At 38.2% G+C, this 27,785-nt stretch overlaps 5 protein-coding genes across 9 annotated transcripts in view; 2 read left to right on the plus strand and 3 right to left on the minus strand.

Moving 5' to 3' along the window:
• Positions 1-5,617, minus strand: part of LOC108623062 (epidermal growth factor receptor kinase substrate 8-like) — a 14,185-nt gene extending 8,568 nt beyond the window's left edge. Inside the window, exon 1 of one of the 2 annotated variants that reach the window (XM_026812022.1) lies at positions 5,447-5,617. The gene's annotated coding sequence lies outside the window, so the exon portion shown is untranslated. Of the gene's footprint in view, positions 1-5,296 lie in introns of both variants that reach the window. The other variant, XM_026812023.1, reaches the window with a different exon arrangement.
• Positions 5,618-5,899: 282 nt separating this feature from the next.
• On the minus strand, positions 5,900-6,674 carry UQCR-Q (Ubiquinol-cytochrome c reductase ubiquinone-binding protein). 2 transcript variants are annotated; one of them, XM_018021288.1, is made up of 3 exons: positions 6,564-6,670; positions 6,191-6,350; positions 5,900-6,110 (listed from the first exon to the last, which is right to left on the minus strand). In XM_018021288.1, the coding sequence occupies exons 2-3, from the start codon at positions 6,339-6,341 to the stop codon at positions 6,016-6,018; spliced, it is 246 nt and encodes an 81-aa protein (XP_017876777.1). In that variant the 5' UTR covers positions 6,342-6,350; positions 6,564-6,670; the 3' UTR covers positions 5,900-6,015. The 2 variants fall into 2 exon arrangements, with proteins under 2 accessions (XP_017876777.1, XP_017876776.1); XM_018021287.2 differs by having other exon boundaries at positions 5,903-6,110; positions 6,191-6,353; positions 6,564-6,674.
• A 413-nt stretch (positions 6,675-7,087) lies between these two features.
• Positions 7,088-21,502, plus strand: Kdm5 (Lysine demethylase 5). 3 transcript variants are annotated; one of them, XM_018021360.2, is made up of 18 exons: positions 7,088-7,698; positions 10,216-10,432; positions 10,510-10,670; positions 10,749-11,114; positions 11,192-11,470; positions 11,654-12,146; positions 12,232-12,359; positions 12,441-12,635; positions 13,516-13,976; positions 14,056-14,317; positions 14,393-15,215; positions 15,294-15,502; positions 15,586-15,810; positions 15,905-15,989; positions 16,068-16,468; positions 16,549-16,669; positions 16,757-16,899; positions 17,144-21,502. In XM_018021360.2, the coding sequence occupies exons 1-18, from the start codon at positions 7,468-7,470 to the stop codon at positions 17,276-17,278; spliced, it is 4,935 nt and encodes a 1,644-aa protein (XP_017876849.1). In that variant the 5' UTR covers positions 7,088-7,467; the 3' UTR covers positions 17,279-21,502. The 3 variants fall into 3 exon arrangements, with proteins under 3 accessions (XP_017876849.1, XP_017876850.1, XP_017876851.1); XM_018021361.2 differs by having other exon boundaries at positions 15,905-15,953; XM_018021362.2 differs by having other exon boundaries at positions 7,090-7,698; positions 17,213-21,502.
• An 846-nt stretch (positions 21,503-22,348) lies between these two features.
• LOC113464087 (uncharacterized) lies at positions 22,349-23,712 on the minus strand. Its single transcript, XM_026812010.1, has 3 exons — positions 23,668-23,712; positions 23,310-23,597; positions 22,349-22,963 (listed from the first exon to the last, which is right to left on the minus strand). The coding sequence occupies exons 1-3, from the start codon at positions 23,710-23,712 to the stop codon at positions 22,802-22,804; spliced, it is 495 nt and encodes a 164-aa protein (XP_026667811.1). The 3' UTR covers positions 22,349-22,801.
• Fim (plastin-2 fimbrin) overlaps positions 23,439-27,785 on the plus strand; it is a 24,997-nt gene continuing 20,650 nt past the window's right edge. Inside the window, exon 1 of the mRNA XM_018021397.2 lies at positions 23,439-23,761. Coding sequence (XP_017876886.1) covers positions 23,711-23,761 — 51 coding nt within the window. The 5' untranslated portion in view covers positions 23,439-23,710. The remainder of the gene's footprint in view (positions 23,762-27,785) is intronic.

Here is a 27,785-nt window from a genome sequence, read left to right on the forward strand (position 1 = left end):
AATCCAAATAAAAATATGAGTTGTCCAGTCTCTATATTCGATGAAATCTGGAGAATCATGAAATCAATTTAAACTTGCAGGACAATAGAGCAAAAGTACCTAAATAGAGAATTCTATTTCTGCAACCGAATGATTTTTATTGAACGATCGAAGTAACTCTACTGTCAACGCGCGAGAAGCGTTAAAGAAGAAATACGAGCATTGAAACGCGGATAGGCCGAGAACGAGGGCGTCTGTTTAACGGCCCAATTTCATTTCAAATGTATATCATTTTACGTGTCGGTGGATTTGGGTCGTAGAACTACATTGCGAACGGTTAATGGCATTGCGTAACGTAGCAAGATAACTGATTCGATAAAAATGGGTTGTATCATCGACGGTGGGAACCTGGGAACATACGTCGGGTCTCCTCGAGAACGCGAACCTCGCGCTCCATCACGCATTTTTTCTTTCCTAGCTCCTTTCCCGTGCCAGAATCGTATTTCTCCCTCGCTGAAACAATCGACAAATGGTGTCTAACTAAATAACCGAGGCCTCTGTCTTCGTTAAAGACTCCACTCGACGTGAAACAATGCTTCGCGTGCGATTGTTTTCCACGAGCGATGAATACGCTTCGCAAGGCGCGCAAGGTGATCCGATATCGACGATTCAAGCTGATTATAGCCTCGGTTTAGAGTAGACGGGGAACGATGGAGCAATTCATTCTCGGCCCTCGGACTCGCGGTCGTAACCGCGGCGCGAATGTGTCGTAACAGCGACCTAACGGCAAGGGAAGGGAAGGGAAAAGGAAGGAAGGTGAGTGGGTTTCGTTTATACATATGCCCCCGGATCGGAGTTACCAATGCATTTCAAGACTGCGAGCCGATCGTTCCTCGGCGACGCTCTGAATTCTAGATTTCTATCGGTTTTCATTCAAACCCGAATCGGATCTATATTTAGCAACCAGAAAGATACACCGACGCTCCATCGGCTATATCGAGAATTCACTACTAGGCCAGGTAATTTGTAGGAAAACAAGATGCGCCGACTTCTGATATTCATCGGTAGGGATATAACAATTGCAGTCGGTACGCAGTAAAAATCGTGGAATATTGTTTACCTCGAACAAGAGGTGCGGGCATCACGAAAAGTAGAAAGTGAAATATTCAATCTACAATTTACATGCCGTTAACGATCGTTTATCACGATCGTAGATAGCCAGCCAGGGATTCCATTGGCGTCCGTTTCACTGAATCGTACCGACGAAAATGGTAATTCTTATCGCGAGACGTCGCCGCCTAAAGGGCACTGAATTATGCAAATTTCCGGGAGTGTCGCTGTCGTGGATCCACAGAAAAAAGGAGGAAATACAAAAAACCGGGACGCAGCCTCCATCTGGGATTCGATTACGTGTCGCGGTCGAAGTACAAGCCGCGGGTACAAGAAAAGTTGAAAAAGAGTCCGTTACGAGGCTGAGTTATTTAACGATACCGCGACGAGTATAATTGCTTATGGATGCGGACACGCCCTGGGAGAAAAATTTAACCGGGGAATGCGCTGAAGTAACCACCGTCCTTGACCGTACTTGACGGAAACGGCATTCAACCTTCCGATACCTTCTTCTCCACTCCACTCGCTCAAGATGGAATTCTACCGCGAGACGATTGATGTTCCAGCCCATTCGAAAACTTTTACTCCGAAAAAAGATTAAAAAAAAGCTTGGATAAAGAATATCGTGGATATCAAGAATTACATACCGGAAAAATGAAAACAAGACTAATGAATCTCCGAACGAACTAGCAACTAGCCGATCGGTGAACAGTTAAGATAAAAAAACAGATACCGATCTAATACCACACCTCATCAACGAATCGGCATTCGAGGATAGGCATGCGATATCGGAATGAATAATGAAGTCATTTAGGCTAGATCTATTACGGCCTCCGTCCTGCCTCTTCCACCCTTGAAAACATTTTCCACCTTTCTGCGGTGCAGAAACGCGAAACGAAACGTGATTACAATTCGCGTAATGCAGGCAAATTACCGCGGAATATTATCCGGCTGATTTGGAAGCATGTACGCGCGATAGGAACGGGCTCGCAGCCGCGAGGTCTAAATGACACGGGAAAGGGACGGAAAGTCTTGCATTCTCGCGTTTTCTTCTCGAGCGCATACTTGAGCGAGCGAGCGAGCACGCGCGCGCGCAAGGTAATCGCGTCTCTTCACATACCACAGAGCAAATTCTCGATGTCTTGTGATCGGCTCGATAAAGTCCGATTCCATAAAAGTAACGCGTTAAAACTAATCGCTCGACTTTAACCATCGTCGTACGAATACTATATCAATGTAGAAGAGCTCGAAAAATCCGTCCCATGCCTAATAGGACTCGATTCGGTTTACAAAATCGCTTATGGTATTTCCTTTCTTTGCGCGACAGTTTGTTAACATAATGCGTCGCCTGGTTGCATGATTAGAACCGCGAAAAACGGGAAGAATTTACATCGTCGTTAATGTAACTTCCCCTGTGAGAAGATGGTTTATAAGTAACATCGTAAAACCGACGTCTTTCCGATTTATCATGGCACGAGCAACAAACGCTTTGCTCGCATTCTCTTTATTCGCCAGTGCGTGGAATATCTCGTGGCGAAGGTTGTTCACCCTTCTCGAGGGACTAAAATCTCTTCCCGATACTGCAAGCTACGTAATGATGTGCCTTTGATAATGAGCAGTCGGAAAGAAAGTATCTTTGTAGAATTTTGTCGATATGTATGTCGCGTTTGAGCATTTGACTTTCCAATTACTGATGAATATTTAAATTCTGTGATAAGATAGCACGTTGAATATTTCACACGGTGAATTACCTCATGTTCTGGAAATATTTACATAGCCATTTTAAAATATACCAGCAAAGTGTAATCGTTATCTTTGTAACAAACACCTAAATAATTAGGATAGGTTTGAAACACTTTATCACCTAGTAAAGTGTCCACTATCTTAAAAGGTCTAACGAACTCGTACGAAAATATACTTACAACAAGTTTTACCGTGTTAACTCTAACGAGAGCTGTTAAAGAACTCATAAAAATAGGCCAAATTAGATCAAGGTAATAAGCCATACTTGTTAAAAGTAACACTTTTCAAATTAACGTATCGCTGTTTTATTTAGGTAAAAATAGACTTCACAAAGAGGATCATAAAAATTCCTAATCTAGAATGCGTTAAATTACTGAATACAATAGCCCGGAGGTACCTGTCGAACTACTTGACACCGGTCGAGGGTCGAAATACGATTAGGAGTGGTCAGGTTGGAAGTTTTCAAGAAAATAACTGGACGGAGAGACACGACGAGTAAACGCCTGTTGAAAGTAAACATAACATGGATGTATAGTGGTGCGAGGATTGAAAAAGTGGAAAGAAAGTTGCCAATGCGCCTCGCATACCTACTGATCCGCCTGTTGCGAACAAGTTTCGCAGTGAATGGACCGAGCGAATGAACTTTTCACTTACTTGCATCCACAGCCACAATTAATTCCAGTTAATCGAAACTCCTTTTTTCATGTCTATTTCGGATAGACACACGTGTATAAATGATTAATAATCTAATGTATAGTGAGATTATTAAGAATGTTATTGAATCTTATTCGACATGAACGTATCTTCGTGGATTATAATTATATATCAGATTAGTTATTGGACACGGACGTTATCAGAAAGATTAGTAGATAATTACCAAGCATTCTGCACCGGCTTTCTAAATTGAATGCATACCGAAATTACAATGACTAAGTTGGTTTTGAAAAAAGATTTGATCATTCTCTGCTTTACTTCGTCACATGAAGCGATTTATCATTCATCGAGGATACTTTTCAAAAATCAATCGTGTGATCGCCGGAAGATGTACAGCACTGGTTCAGCGCGTATGCATTCTTTTTTCTCAAGATATTGAAGGTTGCTCGATGCAATATCGATGCACGCGGACTACGGTAAATATTTGCAATTTATGTCACGGCGATCGTAATGGTGAACTACGTAGGTATTTCGTAGGCGTGAATTGCAGGTGATTGCCTGTACTCACGGTGCCATCGACATCTTCCTTTTCAATGCTTCACGCATTTTGTAAAGAATTAGAATTCACACGTATCTCACACATTTTTATATGTATACATCGATTATTCTTGATTATAAATACTATCCCTAATCGAAATGTAATAAAAAAGTTGTATCTTATGTTGTAGACAATTTATGTTTATTCAGAAGAATGTAGTAAATGTATTCAGTAGTGAAGAAATCGCTACTTGCGAAATAACTCGCGTAGTTTCATCTGAACATCAACTATCTCGGACTGATAAGAAATTACGCGCGATTAAAGACAATTTAATGTGATTGTGACTTCGTCAGGAAGAACAAAAATCGAGAATGTTATCCGATAAGTGATGAACAATGCATGTGATACAACCGTCTGAAGACGTCATAAGGTGATAAAATACCGAAAAAAGATTCACTGCTCTTCCTCCATAATCGTTAATTTTAATACTATTTAGTATTTCTTATAAATAGAAATGTAAGATTTTCATAAGAAATACATCAAAACAATGGAAAGGTAATCATTGAAAAAATGAGTGAATAAAAAAGTTCCATAACAATGAATCACTACGATTGATCTGTACGTGGCAACGATAACGTAGTAAAAATCATTCTTTATTAAACTGTGTGTATGTATACGCGTGAAAAAACGTGCGTTGAGTGACACAAAATATTATTAGCGTCGTTAATGTCCACGAAGTTGACGTCGCGTTGCAATCATGCGCTATATTTTCATCGTGACGTTCAAAGTGACATTTGCATAAAAATGTATCCTAAGCACGGCGAGAGACAGACAAGATGAACACGATATTGTTTACCGTACGATTGCATAGTCCCAGTTTGCGTTACGATTAAATCCCAGCGGAAATAGAACGAAAATGCATTCAATTATTCTTTGGAGACTTGTATCATCGAACACACCGACGAAGTATCCCTTCCTTGTAAAAATGCGTTCGCGAGTCGGATTCGCACGACTCGTGTCTCACTTACAGACCGCATCTTATTGGCAGCAGGATTTTTTTTATTGAACTCCTTTACTGTGACTAGTACTATGTACGTGAAGTATATAGGTATGAATGCTCGTGCGTTGATTATCATCGGGGACGTGTGTGTGTTATATGTACACTGTACACAGCAACAGGTGCGATCACAACAGACGATTCTCCACGGGGAGAAATCCACGTCGGTGCACTCGGTACAATGACTCCAGTCAAGAAATCATTTCCATAAATACCTTGACAGCAGCGTTTCACCCGAGCCCGCTGGATCCCTGTTCCGCGGCTCGGGATCCGTACGGAACGCAGGTCGGCGTAAGCGAAAACGACAAAAATCACACCTCACGCGGACGCGAACGAAAATCCTTCCACGATCCTCGGTTACTTACCTATTTACACAAAATTTTTCACAATACGCGCACACCGAAACAGTAAGCGATAGAGGAGGAGAAGGAGAAGTAACTTTTCGACCAGAGAGCTAGAGCGCCGATCATGCTCGACTGAAAATACCTGAGCGACTACCTGATTGCTCTTTGCCCGTTCCTTTCTTACCATACCTGTTTTGCCCAGATGCATTCCTGACACGGACTCTCCCATTGGTGGGATCTTACCTGTTGAATATGGCGCTTAGATCTAACGGAATCAGATACTTTCGACATTTTAAAGTTCAGGTTCAGGCTTGTTAACAATTGCAGAAATTCTATGCGTTCCCAATCGATCGGCAGTATTGAGTAAATTTCTTTTCCCATTATTGATCTCAGCATTTTTTACTGTTTATGTGTTTGCGTATGCTTACATGGCAAATGGCAATGTGAAATAAAAATGAACCAGTGTTGCCAAGGTAATAAAAGAAAAGAATTTTATTATCACACTTTAGTTAGTTATATATTCGATATTATTACCATTACATGTATACACTATGTTTAACTCAATTATGAATACTTATCCTACATTTAAATTATTGGTCATTTTCATAATCTTTTGGATCCTTACGGTGAAGTTTGTGGTTTGTTTCAGTTGCCCATGCCTGTGCCATATAAGTACCCATGAAGACTGTCGAAGAAAATCAGGCAGTTTAATAAATAGAAATGTTATTAACCTTAATTTTAATAAGTAGAAATGAAAATACTCACAGGGTGCAGCTCGTAGGAAGCCTGATCTCATGCGTTTTACCCATCTACCTGAACCATCAAGTAAACCAGCAAAAGCCCTTTGTTCATAAGGGCTAAGACGAAAGTATGTGATGCCTGTGACTTTTGCAAGGTTTCCAAAATGCAAACCCATTTTAACTCACTTCTGAAAGAAAAATCATATCCATGTTATATTTCTTAGATGTAACCTAGATACTGTACAAATAATGCTAAGAAAGAACTTTGCCAGACTAAATATACACAGGTTATTGCAATTTTATTGAATGAAATTGTAGAAGGAACTATGGATCGAATTTCTCGAATTTCTTAAGTACCTAAATATTTAAGACAATTTTATTGATATTGCAAAACTTACGTAATTAGGATTGACCAAGATTCTAGTCTAAAAAACGTGCCGTGTATGAAGCAGTTTGAAGGGACCCGATGACACCAGATGATACTGCACTAGCAGTAGCACGAAACGAATCGATGGAGCTAGCCAATATACAATAATATACATATATATATAGATTACAAAAATTTATAGGACTCTTATATTTATTTATACCATGAGCGAGGTAAATATTTTTAATTTTCTAAATGATTGTTTATATTTAATATAATTATTTTGCATGTACGTAATACAATTTGAATACAGAAGATTTTATTATGAGTTGTATTGATAGTTATAAAAGTTAACAACTATTTCGATTACGTATAGCAATGAAATTTGTTACAAGCTCGTAGGGAATTTTTGTTGTCGTCACTCACCTTTTATTGCGTATAGGCTCCAATTTACGTTCATACTTGTACTTGAACATAATAATTTGTTATCTCCATTTTCTGCGTGAGCCTTGAAAAGCGTTTATAATACCGATATCTTTGTTTACGTGTCCACGGCATGAATAACTTAATAAATAGAAAAGTACTGATCGATGCAAGGTGGCACTACTGTTGCATGTTAATGAAGTAAGTGTCACGGGTGGGGAGGTGTGCGAAGTAAGGATTGGGAATTGGACAGTTGCTCGTGTGCGAGGCTCTGCGTGATATTGTGGATGTTGTGCACTGTGTGTTTTGTGGCTATCGCGAACATTGTCAACTACTTCCCACGAGGTATACAAATGCAGTTCGCGAAAATGATTTATCGTGGCACGTTCCCAAGTAAATTCTCGTTATCGGTGGCTGAGTAACGGTGCTAGACCCTGACGCGAGGTCCTCACCCGCGTTAGGTGCGTCGTGGACCACCTATCCGCGTCCAAGCTGTGCCGAGTACCCAAGTCATGATATCGAGGTTCGACGGGAGCTTCGGTTGTGACGGTTTTTTCGGGACTTATAATTGCTACCAAAATATGGCTTGTGATCGTGGTGATTCGGACTTCGAGTTCGCCACACCGCCAGAGGCGCCGGTCTTCGAACCGAGTATCGAGGAGTTTCACGACCCCCTCGCTTATATCGCGAAAATACGACCGATCGCGGAAAAGTCTGGGATTTGTAAGATCAAACCGCCGCCAGTGAGTAAAATCTTTCGCTATCTCGATTACATCAATCCTTCTCTTTCCCGTCTCCCCGATTTCTCTTTCCTTCCCGTTATCATAGAGTAGACTGGGTAGACGCTGTGTATACTGTTCATGGTTTTCGTCGTTTGAAAGTAAGACGATCCCACGGATCGGATGGATTTATACTTCTTTTTTGTGATCGGACGAACGTGTGCACGGAGATATGCAGGCACGACCTCGTTTACGAACTGTGACGCTTCCGCACGGACATCGCAACCGTGACATCACAAAATAAATGAGTTCCAACGTAACACGTACTTTAGAACAAAAATGAACTGGACAAGAAAATCAATTTCTCGTGACAACGTGTCTTCATGAAAGTACTAATGAGCTCCTTATTTTCCGTGGCCGCGTTAAAGCTGTTGAGTCTGGTAAAACCCGCGACGTCTCTTGTCGACACGGCTCGAAAGATAATACGATCGAAAGGGAATAAACCAGTACTATGCCTAATCTCAAAGGATTTCGATTTTGTACGACAATTGCGCATTACAGTTTTGTTCATTTCTCGAGTGGGTCGACATCTTTCCCACGGGACAGTTACAGTTGGAAATTATAGGATTCTTAGAAAATAAAGAACTTTGAAACACGAAATGCATTAGGTACGGTTTCATTGCGACATTTAATATCGTTATATGTAGCTAGAAGGTACGCTGTGTAAAATGGCCGAGACAATCGAAACAATGTCACCTTAGGAAAATGTCTCAAAATTAAATTCGTAACATAGAGAAATTATGACATAGAGAATCTGGTCAAATAATTATCGCCAATTTATAGATAATGCTCATCCTGAGGAGTATAGGACATCAAACGTATAATCGATGCGGTAATGGTTCGATGTGTACCTAGAAGTTTCCGTTTTATCTAAAAATATAAATACGATCGTAGATTTTTGTATAAATAAATATCCTTCGTTTTACATAGCGTTATATGGCAAAGTTTGTGGGAATCTTTATACACCTTCATTTATCTATTATACGTAGGAACTGGACATAATCGTTCTTTCACTTTGAATTTTACGTGATGGAAAGTGCTAAGGATTTTGTTCGCGTGTTTATATAAAAAGAATACTCTCCTTTTATGCAATTACTTTTCTTATTTGATGTTTTGCAACTATTAGTTGCACCATTAGAATCGATTTGTGCCACCATTTTGTTTTCGCATGTATTAAGAAATATTTTACAATGTAAATTCTAATGTTTGTCTTCATTGTAAAAGTCGAAATAAGAGCAAAATGAATAATAGCAAATTGAATGTCGTAACGATGTTTATTTTTAATAAAGGATACGGCTAACATGCAAGGGAAGTGCACGTATTTGTGTATGAATTAAAATTTTCTTTTTTTGTCAAACGTAACTGCAGCAGACGATACGATATACACACCTCTTTATGATTGTAAACGTTCACCCTGAAAGCCACTTTCTTAGCTCATACGGAATTGATTTTCGTTCGAACAATACCAGCTAATTTTTTTTTGTACTATCAACTCTTTGATTCGCCTGATAATCTCATTCAAGAGTATTGATAGAATAAAACTGGTTGATCCGAGAAAATTTATATTTTGTAACGGGATGACGCCATTACGGAAATAACTATGGTCACGACATTAAATGGGCGTCATGTATGGAGAAAATCTTCGTGATATTTTATATATTCAACACGAATTTTTATCTTGCAATAATATACATCAGTTTAAGGACATCGCTTCATCATTCGTTTTACTGGTATAATGTGATGCGAAAAATACCATGTGATGCCAACGAAACCCTGTATCTCTTTGTATCCATACCTATTTCTTACATATTTCGTATTATGTTGTTTTTAAATAGTCGTTTAATCTCACAATGGTATTGCGTCACGGCAGAGATGAAGCTACCAAAGCATTTATCGATTATTTAGTTAGACGTATACATTTATATAGTAGTGGATCCATCAATAAACTCTTAATATTTCACTACGAAATTTGAATAAACGCAAGTCTATTTTTATTCTCTCTTTATTCTAATCGAATATCAATAGGAAAATTCCTAATTGTATTTCTGTTATCCGTACTCTACATACCCTCTCGATTCTGATTTTATTAAACTAATTGAGTCATCTGAAAACTTTTAAGTATTATCGCATAGACGACAGAATGTGAACTATGCTAAGTAAACAATACGTGTAATCCATGAACACATTTTTGTAATACTCATATTTGTAAAAATTTGGATTTATATCTGTCACTAAAACGTTATAAAGTAATGGATAAATTAAAGATTATTTCGATTTCGACAAACGAAAATACATACATAGAATATAATTAAAAATGTGTGCCGTTTTTTCTTTCATATGATTCAGTTTCTTATTCTTATGTTACTCATACGAGTTTAGGAATTATACTAAGATCTTATGTAATATTTACTAGTAACAATGCTCTAAACTATAGTAAAATGATCTTGAATTAACTTCTACGTTTCTCGTAAATTTTTTCAGAACTGGCAACCACCATTCGCAGTTGACGTTGACAAATTTAAGTTTGTCCCAAGAATACAAAGATTAAACGAACTGGAAGCAAAAACCAGAATAAAACTTAATTTCTTGGATCAGATTGCAAAGTTCTGGGAATTACAAGGTTCATCTTTAAAAATCCCTCTTGTTGAACGCAAAGCACTTGATTTATATTCCTTGCATAAGATAGTTACTGATGAAGGTTTGTTATTTTCATACTTAATCATATTAATGTGTTTCATATTCTACGACAATTTAAATATTTCGTATTGTTCCCAGGTGGAATAGACGTCGTGACGAGGGAAAGGAGGTGGGCAAAAATTGCTAACAAATTAGGCTACCCTTCGGGACGCAGTGTAGGAAGTATCTTAAAAAACCATTATGAACGTATTTTATATCCATTTGACGTATTTAAGCAAGGGAAAACACTGGCAAATATTGTACGTAATTTGTCATTTGGCGTTGTCATTTTTTCAAGATTAGTGCATTTATGTGACGCGTTATGTTTGATTACACAGAAAATGGAACCAGATTCGAACGTAAATGAGAAGAAGGATAAAGATTATAAACCTCATGGAATTATTTCGCGACAACAGATTAAACCTCCGACTGAAAAATTTTCACGTAGATCAAAGAGGTTCAATGGCCAGGAAGAAAAGCAGGAATCGCCCATTAAACAAGAAGATTGTAAGGAAGAATATGATTCCGATAGCGATTGTAAAGATGGAATCAAGAATAATGAGTGTGTCGATGACAAAGATAGTAAAGAACTTAAGAAATTACAATTTTATGGAGCTGGCCCAAAAATGGCCGGATTTAATACCAAAGAAGGAAAGAAATCTAACAAAACAAGGGGTATGAAACGTGTTTATGACATTGATCCAGTAAGTGCATACATCATATATCGTTTCATAACTAATTGTAGAAATTATTTTCTTCTAACATTGATACATTTTTATAGTTGGCAAAGTATATTTGTCACAACTGTAAGAGAGGTGATAATGAAGAGAGCATGCTGTTATGCGATGGATGCGACGATAGTTATCATACCTTTTGCCTCTTGCCACCGTTGACAGAAATACCGAAAGGTGATTGGAGATGTCCAAAGTGTGTCGCGGAAGAAGTTTCTAAACCAATGGAAGCATTTGGGTTTGAACAGGCACAAAGGGAATATACTCTTCAACAGTTCGGAGAAATGGCTGATCAGTTTAAAAGCGATTACTTTAATATGCCCGTACACGTATGTTGTCCTGTGTTGCTTTGTAATTCTGTAATGATAATTATCTCTATTCTGTAATGATAATTATCTAATGATATATAAATCTTTGTTTTTATAGATGGTACCAACATCATTAGTGAAACAAGAATTTTAGAAAATTGTCATCCTATAATAATAACTGAATCTTTTCGTCTTTTTTTATAGATGGTTCCAACATCATTAGTGGAAAAAGAATTTTGGCGAATAGTTTCGTCAATTGATGAGGACGTTACTGTCGAATATGGAGCAGATTTACATACGATGGATCATGGATCTGGATTTCCAACGAAAACTAGTGTCAATTTATTTACGTGTGATCAGGAATATGCTGAATCCTCGTGGAACTTAAACAATTTGCCGGTTCTGCGTGGAAGCGTGTTAGGTCACATCAATGCTGACATCAGTGGTATGAAAGTACCATGGATGTACGTTGGAATGTGTTTTGCAACATTTTGCTGGCACAACGAGGATCACTGGAGCTATTCTATTAATTATTTACATTGGGGAGAACCGAAAACGTGGTACGGCGTGCCAGGCTCGCGAGCAGAACAATTTGAACACTCGATGAAATCAGCAGCACCAGAACTGTTTCATAGTCAACCAGATTTACTTCATCAGTTGGTCACTATTATGAATCCTAACATTCTAACAAAGGAAGGTAATCACAAATTCCTTTTAATTACTATTTTATTAATTGGAAAATATTCTACTGTTGCCAATAACGTTTTGCATTTTATTATTAGGTGTTCCAGTATTTAGAACTGATCAACATGCTGGCGAATTCGTGGTCACATTTCCGAGAGCGTATCACGCAGGTTTTAATCAAGGATATAACTTCGCTGAAGCTGTGAATTTTGCTCCCGCTGATTGGGTATATTATCATTCTAAGTTTGCTGTCATTGAAATATTCTATATCCTTACGCTTATGGAATCCGTTCTGTATGTTCAATAGCTCAAACTTGGACGGGACTGTATCAGCCACTATTCGAATTTAAGACGTTTCTGCGTGTTTTCTCATGATGAACTGGTGTGTAAAATGTCATTGGATCCAGATGCACTTGACATAGGAATCGCAACAGCAACTTACCACGACATGCTCCAAATGGTAGACGATGAGAAAAAACTACGGAAAAATCTACTAGAATGGGTGAGTGACTTATTTACATATTGTTTGCATAACAGAATTAATGACGTAGACTTCTTCCTCGTGTGCAATGATTAATGATATTAATCTTATCTATGCTTTTTTTTCATTAATCCTTAGAAATATCCTAAAATTTATAATTGCCACTTACAAAATATTGAAATGCACAAATACTTAAATGAAAGCACTTTCTCGTATAGAAGAAATTATAATTCTAAATGCACAGCCTAATACATTTAGGTCAAGTAGTACAAGTATAGTATATGCCGAGGCATTCTCTCACTAATTCACACACGCAATGGCACACACTGGCGTCGGGTAACGCACACAATCGTAACCATGCGGGCACACGCGGTGAGAGATGTGTGCGCGGCTGATATTACCCGCTATTGGACGTAGCAGTAGAGTTCCATCGTCCACGTTATAATCCTCATTAATGTCTTCGTACATTTCGTTATTTTTGGTTAGCTTGCACTTTAGTTGTCATTAAAATAGTTTTTGTGCGATCGTTCTTTAAGTATCAACCTTGACTCGTTGCTACCTATTTGGTGCGTTTCTGATTGCGATTATATAACTTTATTGGTGAATAGAGGTTATGTTTTTGAAGTTTTTGCCATGATGCTAAACGGATTTTATATCTGTTCTGCTGAACCGAAAATTTTTATATGTTCTCTTTTCGACCCTTGATCAAACTCCATTAAAGTCAATTCAAAATAAATTATATGTTTACAAGAGATTTCTCTATTTGAAAATTTATTCCTTCACAGATGGATACATGTGTTTCATTGATATTCTCAATCTGCAATCTAATATTTCTTTTGAAATGTAAGAACAGTATAGTTCAACTACAAATAGTTTTTGTGATAAAGACCATGTTTTACAGGGTGTAACAGAAGCAGAAAGAGAAGCATTTGAACTTTTGCCAGATGATGAAAGACAGTGTGAAGCGTGCAAGACAACTTGTTTCTTGAGTGCAGTTACATGTTCATGTCAGAGTTCTCAGTTAGTTTGTTTGAGACATTTTACGGAACTTTGCGACTGTCCACCAGAGAAGCATACATTACGTTATCGTTACACGTTAGACGAATTACCAATTATGTTACAAAAATTAAAATTAAAGGCAGAGTCATTTGACTCATGGGTAACAAAAGTGAAGGAAGCAATGGATCCTGATAAGAAGAATGATAAAATTGAGTTAAATGAATTAAAAGAACTTTTAAATGAGGCAGAAAGTAAAAAGTTCCCAGAGAGTGAGTTACTTACAGCTTTGACAACTGCTGTGCAAGATGCAGAAAAGTGCGCAAGTGTTGCACAACAACTTTTGAATAACAAACAACGTACCAGGTATTGTGTTATTCTGTGATTTATGCTATCTGTGGTATCTGTGTCAAGCAAATAGAATTAACTCAAGACTTTACTACAGAACCAGGCAGTCTGTTGAAACTAAATACAAGCTTACGGTAGAGGAGTTAACTCTTTTCTACAAGGAAATAACAAATTTATGCTGTGAACTCAAGGAATCTGATGGTGTAAAATATATACTTGATCAAGTATTGCAGTTCCAAAAGGAAGCGGAGGAGCTAGAATCTAAGGACGAAGATTGTGACATTGAACAGCTAGAGAAATGTATTGATTTCGGAGATTCTATTTGCATTGAACTACCTCAACTTATACGTTTGAAACAGGTAAGTGCCCATGATGGTAATAAATTAAGTCAATCGTGACTTCGTAACGATCTCTAATTTCTTGTTTTATTATAGAAATTAATGCAGATACAATGGCTCGAAGAAGTGAAGTCTGTTCAGGAAGATCCAAAGTCCGTTCATCGTGAAGATTTAGCAAAATTGATCGAAAAGGGCATGACAATACCACCTCATTTGACTATAGAGAATACACTTTCGGAATTACAATCGTTAATGGTCGCAATCGACAATTGGGAAGAGAAAGCAAAACTATATCTTCATACGAAAAACAGACAAACTATTTCGTCTCTCGAAGAATTTATTCGTGAAGCTGACAATGTGGAAGCTTATTTACCGAGTTTAAGTGTTCTTCAAGAGACGCTGAATAAAGCAAAAAATTGGACAAAGACCGTGGAAGAGCTACAAGCAAGAGACAATTTCCCATATTACAATACGTTAGATGATCTAATTAAGAGAGGTAGAAATATTCCATTACACTTAGATGCTCTTCCAATCTTAGAATCTACCCTTTCGCAAGCAAAAACTTGGAAAGAAAGGACAGCAAGAACATTCCTAAGGAAGAATTCACATTACACTTTAATGGAAGCTTTGTCGCCACGAATTGGAGTTGGTATACAATCGTTGAAAGCTAAGAGAAGTAAGAGTGAAGATTCTGCAGGGCCTGTTTTCGTCTGTGATACAAGATTGGATGACACCAATAATTCGGCCACCATCGTCGCTGCGTTCAAATTAGCTGAACAACGCGAGATGGACGCAATGAGAAATTTAAGAGAAAGAAATTTAATGAAAACCGAAATAGATGATGCTAGGTATTGCGTGTGCCGTCGACCAAGGTTCGGGCTCATGCTCCAATGTGAGCTCTGTAAGGATTGGTTCCACAGTACGTAATATAGTTACATTATCATACATATATTAATCGAATTCAGCTATAAATAATTGAAATGAATCATAATTTTAGCAAATTGTGTACCTTTCCCAAAGACATCATATAAAGGAAAATCACCAATGTCGAGGGAAATTAAATTTTTGTGCCCGTGCTGTTTACGTTCACGTCGGCCACGATTAGAAACGATTCTAACGCTTTTAGTTAGCCTTCAGAAGATTCCAATTCGTTTATCAGAGGGTGAAGCGTTGCAATGTTTAACGGAGCGTGCAATGAATTGGCAGGTACGTCAATTGACATTAATAAATCAAGTGTTAATGTATCATGATGTACGTCATACACGTAGTTCATATGTTACATTGATTAGGATCGGGCCCGTCAGGCGTTAGCTACGGATGAAATTTCCACGGCACTGACAAAACTGTCAGTTCTATCACAGAAGTTGGTCGAAGCGGCAGCGAGGGAAAAGACAGAAAAAATTATTAGTAGTGAACTGAAAAAGGCAGCGAATAACCCTGAGTTACATCAAAGGGTTCAAGCAATTGCACCACTTAGCGGTGTCCATTCAGACGATAGTGCTCTCAGTACCGCAGTAAGTTCTGTTAAATCCGTTTACATATTGTATATATGAGAATAAAATATATTTAGATTGTTTACGATTGTATGACGTATATAATATATTTCAGGACGACGATGACGATGTTGTTACTGTAGATGATGATGAGCCAAGTTGTAGTACGTTCAACAGTAATGAACATGCATATTCTTTTAGTAAGATTTTAGCTTCTCGTAACGAAAATAGGTATGGATAGTAATTGTACATATGTATACGTATTCCTTTGCTTCCAGTATCAAAAATTCAACGTAAGTCGCTATCGAACGATGCTGCCGATATTGCGGTTGTACTTTCACAAACAGCGAGGCTACGTTTAGAAGAATTGATGATGGAAGGTGACTTACTAGAAGTTGCATTGGATGAAACACAGCACATATGGCGTATATTAAGTCATACAAATAATCCGAGTACGGTACGGAAATATGCATCGTACGAGGAAGTTCAGACAAACGTGAACCAAGACAATAAGGATGTAAAGAAGCGGGGAAGAAAGAGGAAATCTGAGGAGTTCGAACTAGCGAAGAAACTGGGAAGGCAAAAAATGGAAGAAAAACATTTAATTAAACGCAAGGGACTACAGAAGGAAAAAAAATCAGCTGGTTCTCCGGTGCCAATGAAGCGTGGTCCTCGCAAGGTAATTAAATTGAAATAGATTTGTAGGTGTTTTACTTTAAATTAAGTGTCATAAATGCAAATGTTATCTACGCATTCTAGATGAAACGCAAAGAGGGCGAGGAAATTTTGAAAAAAAGAGGCGGCAACAGAAAGAAAACTAAACAGGATACTTCGGACGAAGAAGAAGACTGCGCGGCTGTTAACTGCTTACATCCTAGTGGTAAGAGTGCATTTCTTCATAAGATCTTAACATTACTGTTTTGTCTCAATATTGTACATGCTTTTCTTGATCTCGTTTGTATATTAGGTAGAGAAGTTGATTGGGTACAATGTGATGGCGGTTGTGAAGGTTGGTTCCATATGCATTGCGTGGGATTGGACCGTACAGAGATTGCAGAGGAGGATGATTACATATGCAGTAATTGTAAAGAGGCGGAGCAAAATTCAACAGTGAGTAAATGTTTAAGAGCTTAAAATACTTGGAGTACACAATAACAGTAAATATGTTTATTATACATAGTAGCTTGGTAAATTATTATTCCCCTATTCTGTTTCGTTACTTATGAATTTAAATTGGAATATTAGCTGTTTCTCAATTCGATTTCAGTTATTTGTTTTAAGGCCTTTTATTTGCTAAGTAGTATGTTGTATCGTAGCTTTAGTGCAATATTTTTTTTCGATGTCTTTACTGTAGTCAAGAGCGCCAGATCCCCTAGCTGAATCATTAGGTCTGGATGCACTTCTTTCCCTTTCTCAATCTCAGGGATACCAGGGGACAGACAGTGAGGCAGACATTCAAGAGACAACATCCTTCGTCAGGACTTACTAGCCTACCTTCCCTTGTTAGCTCTGTACAAGGCTAGGACGCTTACTATTTTCAACTCAATTTCGACTGTGTACAACGCAGCCAAAATAATTAATGTTACCTACGATCACCATTCAGTCAGTTGGGTACTGCTGGTTAGCAAATGCTGTTTTATCACTGTTGCGAGCGGATATTAGAGATAAAGTATTATAATGCGATCCAATTGCAATATTGACGACGAATATTATTTTTATATTTGGATTGGATACGCTTCACAGAGCTATACATTTTTTGTATGTATTATGTATTATAATGTATCTTATTTTTCATTTTTCGATATAAAATAGAGGATTTTCAAGAATAGGATGTGTTACCCTAGTATAATACATTTACTTTTAGTTGTACGAAATTGATTTCGCACGTTGTTATTGACTTTCGAAGCTGATCTTCATGTAAAATGACAACTAACTGCGCATTAAACGCGAGACTTATAAATCATAATTTTGTCAGACGTATACTACTATGGGACAAGTATCGCGGATGAACCGAGATATACTTGATGATTCACACGGGACATAAAAAGATCTAAATTTGTACTTTGCATCTCATTGTAACTCTTATTTCTTATCTCTCGCTGCAAATGTCGAAAGAAAAGAAAATATTGGTTTTGCGAGACCAACGACTGTTACGTGACTAATGATATGTGTTAGCACTAATTATAATACAGTTCGTAATGTGAATGTGATGCTATTTACAACAGTGTTACACGGTGGGTTGTAAAAAAAAATTGGAGCTTTGACCTGACGATTTTGGATGATCTGTGACACGAGAGGCAACTTCCAGACGGTGGTAATATATGTAATAAAGAAATACATAAGTCAACTCAGAATACTTCTATTTCAAAGGAGATTCCGTCGGTTTTTGTATCGGCTTTTAATCGTATAGCGCAAGACGATTGCGTTTAAATAGTATATGTACAGATAGACTGAAATATTGTGTGTATTAAGATATAGAGTATAGACATTATACATATACCTATAAGAAAACTAGATCGGTAAATAGAAGTAAGTTGCAGTTTGTATAAAAGAAAGAAGTTGACATGCAGATACATAGCATATCTAAATCTGCCTTCCAAAAATAATTGATCCGGATTCATTGGATTTTGGACCAGAGTGTACAACTTACGTTATTTATACGAGTCATTTGATTTTCATTTCATTACATGTATTATCGTCGCGAGCATCTGTAAAATCATTTTGTACGATTATTAATATCAGTGAAGCATTTCTGAAGGGCCTACAAGCGTGTACATTTTATAACTTAAACTAATTTATGTTACCGTAGACTCACGAATAACTTTTACAATTTCCTTAATCACTTAACGTGAAAGAAACGGTTTTGGTTTTTCTTATGACGATATTACATTTTGTAATAATTAGCAGATTGATGAATGATACCTTGGTGTGCTTATGTTTTCATAAATTGAATGTTAGTACAAATTCACTTTTTAAACTTGTTAACTGTCTTACGCGTTAAACTTCTTCACTGAATGTTGTTAACATTTACATGATGTAATGTATTGATGTAGCGTAATTAAAAGCTTACGTATCATACACATTTCTTTATACATTAAAGTATTATAAAATCCCTAAATATTAGAGAGACGATACTTACATTAACGATAAGATATAATTCAGTAATAAATCATTTTATCAATGTTCTAAGCGTTATAAATATGGATCTCATTCTCGATGAAGCGAAACTGGAGAATAAGGAGGCAGGAATACGCGTGTTGTCATTGATGTAAACAATATATTACGGAATGTAATTTGTTTATTTAATGTTGACTCTGGTACAAAACCATGCTTCGCGTATTAGTTGATAATTATACGTGCTCTTTTTTAGTGTGATTATTGGTCTAAGTTTTTTTTACAAAGAACGATCCATTTTATTCTCGTATAAGTGTGTTATGTGTGTGCCTCTGTCTATCAATATTTTCTCCTTTTCTCAAATACGATATGCAAAGAATATCTGCATTATGTAAAGAAATAAAGCAAAAAGAAAACGTCTATCACGGGTTGTTCGATGAAAATGCGCGAATAACGCAAGAAATTTTGTATAATTAGGTTGTTAAATAAGACGAATATTGATCATTGAATTCCCATACGAGGTAAAACTATACGGATGTACGTTGCGTGTGGGACGATGTGACAAACAGTATGTTTTAGACATTTGCATATGGGAACATACATAATAAATCGTAGACACTGACATGACGAATGAATTCTGTTAACGAATTTTTGTCTTCTGTTAGGCCTCGTACTTTATAGGAAAAAAAAAACAAGAATAAGAAATATATTATACGATCATACGTACTTAACAGAATTCATTTAGAAAGTCAGTCATAGCGATAAAGAGATCCCTTGTACCATCCGCGATTAGTACGTTATGTGTCTCGTTTAAAACAGACTGTAGGTCAAAGAATCGATGAGACATTATGTGTACTATATAATATTTTTGTACAGAAACGGAAAGGGCTCGATAATCTATTTGATTATTGCTCTTAGATATGCGGGAGCGCAGTGAATTTCTAACGATAGTGTGTTTTCATGTTTCGTACGAATTTCGTTTGTTTTCTACCATAATGGAACATTGGCTGTATATGTATATTTTATACACAAGGTACTTAAAATCATTTTCTAATTAAGCAAAAAAAAAAGTAAAAAACAGTAAAGAAGAAAGGAACTGATAATAAATTCGTGTACTTCATAAAATAGTACACTATCATTAAAAATACATTGTGATTGATGTAGGAAAAAAGAGATTGGAACTGTACGTGATCGTCTTAGAACTAATTGCAAAATGGATATATTCGAACACTATACTTTACCATAAAAATACTACGTGGGATATTGATCATTCGTTGAACAAAACATGAAGGCAAGTGCCTACGCGTTTCCAGGAAGTTATACTAATTGTCATCATAATAATTCAATTCATTTCAACTCAATCACCTTGGTAACGAGCACAAATCTATATAGCGTCGTTTCTACCTTTTTTTCTCGCGACAAGAAATTTATTTAACGTGCACTCATAGTAGTGTTTTTAAAATTACTTCAGCTAATGCGAAAAATTGATTACTTACTTAAGTTTACGTCAGCCACAGCTGATGTTACAATTAGCGATAAGTGGCGCATATTTTATTTTCTCGACGGAAATTTACGGAAGACGGTATTATGCTTTGACCAAATAGTTTTCGTAAATTCATTTCTAATTAGATCTCATCAGTCCTTAGTTTTATCTCGAAGTACAGTTAATATTTATTCTGCTGTGTTCGTTAAAAAGGAAGGAATTTAAATTCTATTTTGTGATATGGTTGCATACCGTGGTAGTTTACTTTTGTCAATTAACATTCTACATTTATGTTTCTCGTGATTCTAAGATTAGATAATGTAGATACTTATTTAGTAATTGAATCGTCATCATTCTTTGGAACGATATAGTCGAAAGGCGTTACTTAATTTTCAATTTATTTGGGTATTAAACTCGATTGTTTCTTTTTATTTTCAGTTCTGTCGAATATATACAGAGCTATCTGTATAGAGCGTTACTGTCAAATCTGCTTTACTTATTCACCTCGCAAGAAAAAGAATCTTCTAATTATTTCACCAAAAATTTAGCCGGTAGAGAAGCATCGTCATATACTTCATGCCTATTGTCTACGTGCGAATCTTTTCTATTATCCTCCATACTTCGTTTGCGAAGGAAGGTTCCGATCAAATAAGCATTATCCCTTTTTATCGCCTTGTCTGTTATTACTTGTCTGTTATTGTGTGAAACGTGGATATATCGTTTATTTCCTTCATACACGATGATTTTAGACAGGAATATTTATGAAACAGTGAATGTAACTTAGGGCTAAGTAGTATTAAAGTAGACTTTATTTGTAACGTTATATCACTTTGATTTCCGATAAAATATATCAAATGTATATGTGTACATGTACATTCAATACTACAAATTGTTCTTCTTCATCAAGTAGCTTAGACGAGTGAGAAATAAACATTTTTAGAATTCGCCATCGAATAATGAATCGGCGCATCCGAAAGAAAAAAATTCTGGGGAAAGACCGTCGCAGGTTCATCCTACGTGATGTAACATTATTTAAAAGGGTCGATGTCCGTGGAAGCGTATTCGTGTAACTGGTGGGAGAGATAGAATGTCAATAAAGAGTGGCGGAACATGAAAGCTGGGGGAGATGTGAATTTCTCATTCATATGACACGCAGCGGGGAGGTTGAGCACGCCGGGTCCAAAGAAGATATATGTGTTTTAGTAGGGACAGAGCTTTCAGCGAAAGTAATATTCTAGGCATTTAGAGGAATTATGCAGAACGCGAATATGACATCCAACCGAAAATTAAATAGGGAAAGGTTTCTCATATTATTTTCCGCATAATTAATTTTGCATAGAACATCTATTTTTTTCGTTACAATGATTATTTTATTGTAATCTCTTCATGTGGCACTCGTTATTTTAAATATCCATGAATTATGCGAATAAAACGCGTTGGTATTTCGACCTTCTTAATTTAAATATCAAGTGTAAATGCGTTGCGAAATTGCGCATACCGCTTTGTCCATTCGTCCAGCGACGCATTTCAATATCAAATCGAGCGTGGAAACAGACTCCGCGTCGCATCAACCTATTTAAGCGAGTGACTCAACCTGAACCTTTTTGCCTCAATAATGCATGTGTACACCCATCTCGTGGCTGCGTATGCAGAAAAAATGATTCACTAGCGTGGATTTCCGTGAAGCTTTACGCTCACGATTCATCAGTCTTCTCTTTGTCTTCTCGTACTTTAAACGCGGTTCTATCCGCAGCATTTCCATACTTTCGACGATTAATCATACGCGCGTTAGACTTTATAATGATATTTTAATTCGCATGGAAAACAAAATGATCCAAGGGTCAATCTGTACGCGATCAACCGATCGGACATTCCATTTTAATATCTCATTCTGCGTCGATGCGAGAAGGTGCAGAGTATAATCACTAGCTTTATCCGTGAGCGATAACGTTAATAGCGAAAACAGTGAGCAAGCTGCGTTTTAAGAAACATTGCATGGAAATAAAGATAGCGGCTGTTGAATATTTCGTCCCTCTTATTGATTGTTAGCATTTCGCGCGGCCTTGAGCAAAATTCAAATCCGTTGCTATGGGAGTTCGCGTGTATCTTTGATTGCATTTGAGATAGTCGGTTTTACTCAGTGGACTATACGATTTCCTGTACGCGGAAGTCTGCAATATTTCACTCTAAGAGTAAAGTTGTACAATTTTATGGCGCTCATATTTGAGTCACGTGCGCTGAAACAACTTTACTCGCATACAAACCGAGAACGTGAATCTAAGCTTTTAAATGAATGGATAGATCATTTTTTCGTTTTCAATTTTGATTTCATACATTTCGAGAATTTCGGGTGACAAGTAGAAGAGTTTTTTATGGTCTTCGGTTAAAGAAAGACCGAAAATGTGACGAATGAGATCATTCGCGGAGAAGATGCCTTTTGTCGGATTCAAGAGACGCTTCTTTGACAACTTCCGCCCTCAGGTCCTCGAAAGTGTAACGCTTTGAACGCGGATGGGAATAGTTCCAAGTAATAGACGCTTTTGTTCCCTCCGGTTCAACGTATTCCATCAAGTACAGCTAGAAATATCGAACACAAAAAATCTAACATTTTTTCAATAGATAGTTGTTAAACGATATGAAATAGAGTATAAGAAATACAGCGAAACGGTGTATGAAAAGTGTAGTTTAAGTTCATATTTACACTTGATATTTGAAATAAAAGTTTCAGCTAAGTGATTCTTTAAACTTGTGGTCTCGCACTAAAACTCTTTTGGAATCATTATTATAGTAACTCTGGTTGAAAGCAATAAAACGCGAAAAGGCGAGAGAAGAATCAACAAAGGATTGTTCGTGTACACAGATATAAATTGCAATCGTAATTTGGATTATAACTGTAAAGTCTTTTTCGTAGAAAAGCACGGACCTTTCCTAAGGTATCAGGACCACAGTGGTCCTCCGGCGAACAAGTTCGGGCGTTTCCGTGTCCGTTCGGCGACTGACGCGCGCTCCGTTTGGAGCACGGTGCCGTGACAGTGACAGTATTCGTTGCGACTTCGTAATAGTAGGACGTGTGTTCGCAGTGTCCCGACTGCTTGGTAACCGCGTCGTAACCAGGAACGCGTACGCGAGGTGCGAGAACGCCCCAGGTAACTGTTTCCGCAACTATCCGCGTGTACCGGGTGAAAATTGCCAACTCGCGTTGCGCGTATTCCTTTGTGTACCGCGTATACACCGGTTGCAACGGTTACGAGAGGACGAGGGAGGAAGGGCCACGCAGGGACCGCCGGAGAAAGGAAAGACGGAAGGATTATATATTCGAACAACATGGCCACTGCGATCGACGACCGGCAGGAGTTGCTGGAGCAATTTCGAGCGGTGAGTCCGTTTTGTCTCCATCCCCGATGATCCCAAAGAACCGCGTCGCGAGATGCGCGTTACTATGGTATTCCGTTCATGCTGCACGTATTACTACATACAACCCGGCTTCTTATCGATCGCCGGTTTTATCAGCATGCTCTCGTGGAACCCACCCTCGCAGGGCTACGCCGGGTGTCGCCGCCCTGCTGTCAGTTTATTCGTTTTTTACGCCATGCCTTTCAGCCAAATTTCGAATGCGGTGAACCGCTCTGTTTCCCTTAACCGGAAATACTACAAACAAATCATATCGCTATACGAATAATTTTTGTATAACGTATTAACGAGGAATGATTTCAATGCCTTTTTTTCTATTGTGCATGCAGGAATGAATCAGTGCAGCTGTATGTGACTCGTAACGAGGATGTGATTCACTCCTAGTGATTCGTTTAGAAAAAGAGCGTACGCGCTGCCTGGAGTGGACATTAAGTCGAACGTCAACAATTTTTTAAATCGATCGAGCACGTAATTACGACGCTCGATATCGAGTATCGTGACCCGGTCACTTTTCACTTATACTCCCTCGTTGTACGCAAGTGCATGCACGTGTAAGCACACTTTCCGTTCATACCGTGCTTACGTGCACATGTTTGCGCTGGATGCTCGTGTGCTTATTAAACAGATACGCGAAAACAGACTATTAACTGCTATATTCATTATCCGTCGTGTTAACAGTTCACGTTACGGGCATCGTATTTATTTACATACTGTCTCGTACTGGTAGTACAATGCCTGAATTCATGAGACAAAGTATCAAGGTATTTTCTTTTTTTCTCTCTTGTATTTCAAAATACTCACTTATACATACTACATATTATAATTACATAAACTAAATAAATACTAATATTATAATTAAATTATAATAATAGTAAATACAAATACTATATTATTGACCTCGATTAAAATAACGTTAATTCGTTAATTTTTGTCAATAAGGATGAAGTACAGACACTTTCTTTGGTCTGCTGTAGAAATCGTCTTACTTTATCACGCAATCGCGTGATCATTTCACAAGAATTTACGTCGGATTTACTTTCCTAACGGAACCGACCGTTCAGCCTTTAATTTCCCCTGATAAATGTCTCGAAAATTCCTCGATACCGTTATGCCCATACCGGGAGAAGCGTCTCGACTTCTCGTGTCGCTGCACTCTCGCGTATACGAAAGGTAGACATGCGACCGTGATCGCACGTGCTCGAGTACAGATACTACTTACGGTCACCCTAATTTACTGCTGCTGTTACATCGTTCACCAAGCCTATTCACGGTTTTTCGATTGGTTCCGTGAGCTGGTTTTATACCTCGTTGCCAACTCGTTCTTCCTTGTTTCCTACGAGTTCACTTTTCACGGTTGATTAGCTGAGCGCATAGTCTCGTTTCGATCGAGGCTTTTTATGCACTTTTACTACCTTCGCAGATCAACTCGTTCCTGCGAATTTATAATATAAAAGTGGGACGTAAACACCTGTATTTATTTCTCTTTTCTTTATACAAGCACGTGTTCATTTATTGGAATTTAAGGCTCTAGGTCAATACGTTATCCTGTTATAATTATATACTTAAATTGTCGATATTTAACCACTAGCTAACTTTGCTTCTAATATTGAAAACCATTATATCTCATTATTCCTGCACTACGACAAAATTAATTACAAAGCTGCACCCTATAGAATTTTTGCGAAGCAGCCTACGGGGCGATAAAAAAGGCATCGCACAGTTTGCGTTTTCACGCGTTTTCTATGGTCACCGTACTATCGATCGAATTTGCAATTTATGAGTCACGGTCGCGGGCGTTGTTTGGGTCGGCTTTCTCCTCAATTTATTCGTTTGTGTCGCGAACGTGGGGCACGGTGCGACGCGACGTTTTAAAGGGAGCAGGATACAATTATAAACCGTTGGAGCTTAGGAGCGAGATGAGAGAATCCCCTCGAAAACAATGACCTTGCTCAAGTACAAGGGAGATGGCGAAATTGCTCCCTTCCGCCGGCATTGTCGAGAAAGTATTCAATTATCTTATTGATCGTGTTACCGGTGCGAGAACGCAACCCCTTCCGCGACATCCTGCCAGTCGCAGTGTTGCAAAAATGTGCACGCGTACGTGAACACGTATCGAACGAAGGGCACGTTCCGAACTACCCTTTGCCACGATTACAATGGATGCTGTGGTGGATGCCGTTTTTACGTTTCATCGTAAGACCACGTGGCTTCATTATAAATGTTGTTAGGCTAATGAAAGATTTTTTACGATGATCTGCCATCTATTAAAACTTGTTTTATTATTTCATATTGGTTATAGATGACTCACGTTTACTAAAACATTTCACGTAGATGGAAGTCCTAGAGCAATTTCCGATAGAGCTCGTAAATACTGGAGTTGTTAACTTGCAGCGGGAGGGTTAATTCGTTTTCGGTCTGTCTGCCGGACGCCGACAGATCTAATAGAGGCTCCCTCCTATTTCCTGTACCGTCTCGGATTTACTTTTCGGCAGCGAAAATCGTTAGGAGAAGTAATCGAGGTGGGATTTCTATTTGCACTTGGTGGAGGGTACTCGAAAGGGAGTGTCGGTAGTCCTCGTGGTTCTAGGGTCCTAAAGCGATTACGGAGCACTATGCTTATCTGAACTTGAACCAAGTATTTCGTATAAAATTGCGCAGAACTCGTATAATTTTTAGTTGTCGATTAATTCTGTTGCTTTGGAGTTTAATAATAAAACATAACGGGAATAAAAGATTGTACTAAAAAATTTGGAAAAATTCGCTTCAGTCGGAGCGTAATAGGCGGAACTGCAGACAGATCAGATAACAACATCCTGGGGAACGATTTCGAATTGTCGAATCGCGTCGATTCAGCGCGGTCGTTCGCTCCGACGCACGAGGGGCGTCTCGTTCGTGACGCATCGGCTTTAAGCTCGGCAGCCGGCTTTTTTAGCGCATCTAAATCATCCCTCGAGTATGTAAATATGTGTCCCGGGATGGTGTTCGTGTCGGTGTGGATTACGGTCGCTACGCTGCGCAAGGGGTTGAGAGTCACCCTGTCAGAAACAATGTCGCAAAGAGTGTTCTCTCTCTTCTGAAAGGGGCTGCGATCTATGTACACAGTGTCTATGTATTTCTTCTCGCTCCGAGCGAGTTTCCAATTAAAAACTCCCGGAAATCTTACTCTCCTATTAAGAGAGCTTGTCTTGAACAAGCCGGAAATTGGGAACATTTCTATTTCAAAATTTTTATTAACTGGTCCCATGATATGTTCTCCAACTGGAACACTTTATCGTAGAATCGATACAAGTTTGAGACTGAATCAATCATGCAGTAAATACAAAGGTAAATCTTTTCCGCCCTTCTGATCTCTGAACGAGAAGTCTGGAGTAAGAGTCATTGAACGGATCGCGGAGTACTAGAGATGCATTCATGGATTAAACAGTCGAGCTGCGTTGGTAAAACGGTCTGGCGTAAATTGTAAATAAAGGAGCACGTGCTCAGTGCTCGTAACCCCCTGCCGCATTGGCACGTGTCGTTCTTTTCTTAACCAGACGTCGCACAGTTGGTCCTTCGCAGCGGAGCGAAAATAGACCATCGATGTTGGCCTTCTCGATATTAAACGGGCCCAACTTTCCTATCCTTCGGTGGGGAACTTTCAAAACAATCGTATTGGGGGTAACCCAAATTTCACGAGAACAAAGGAACGTCGCATATTCAGCTTTTAAAAGCTGCTGTACTCAAGGCAATCGGGCACCATTGTCTTAACTATGTCGTTTGGAACAGGTGATTTTAAATCGCGTACTCATTTGCATTGTATCCAGGGACGGATTAAAGGGTGGGAGGCTATAGCCTCGGGTTTCACATCTAAAGAGCCCCGCGAGCTCGAATAAGAAAATATCATAAATTAATTTGTAGTTTTTAATATATGGGGTAGGCCGGAAATCGCAGTACAATCGGGCAAAAAGAAGAAAATATTTTGGTATAATAATTGTTAATTTTTGATATA

The sequence above is a fragment of the Ceratina calcarata genome, unplaced genomic scaffold (assembly GCF_001652005.2).
Source record: "Ceratina calcarata isolate Rehan_Ccalc_2016 unplaced genomic scaffold, ASM165200v1 scaffold250.2, whole genome shotgun sequence".
NCBI classification, from domain to species: domain Eukaryota; kingdom Metazoa; phylum Arthropoda; class Insecta; order Hymenoptera; family Apidae; genus Ceratina; species Ceratina calcarata.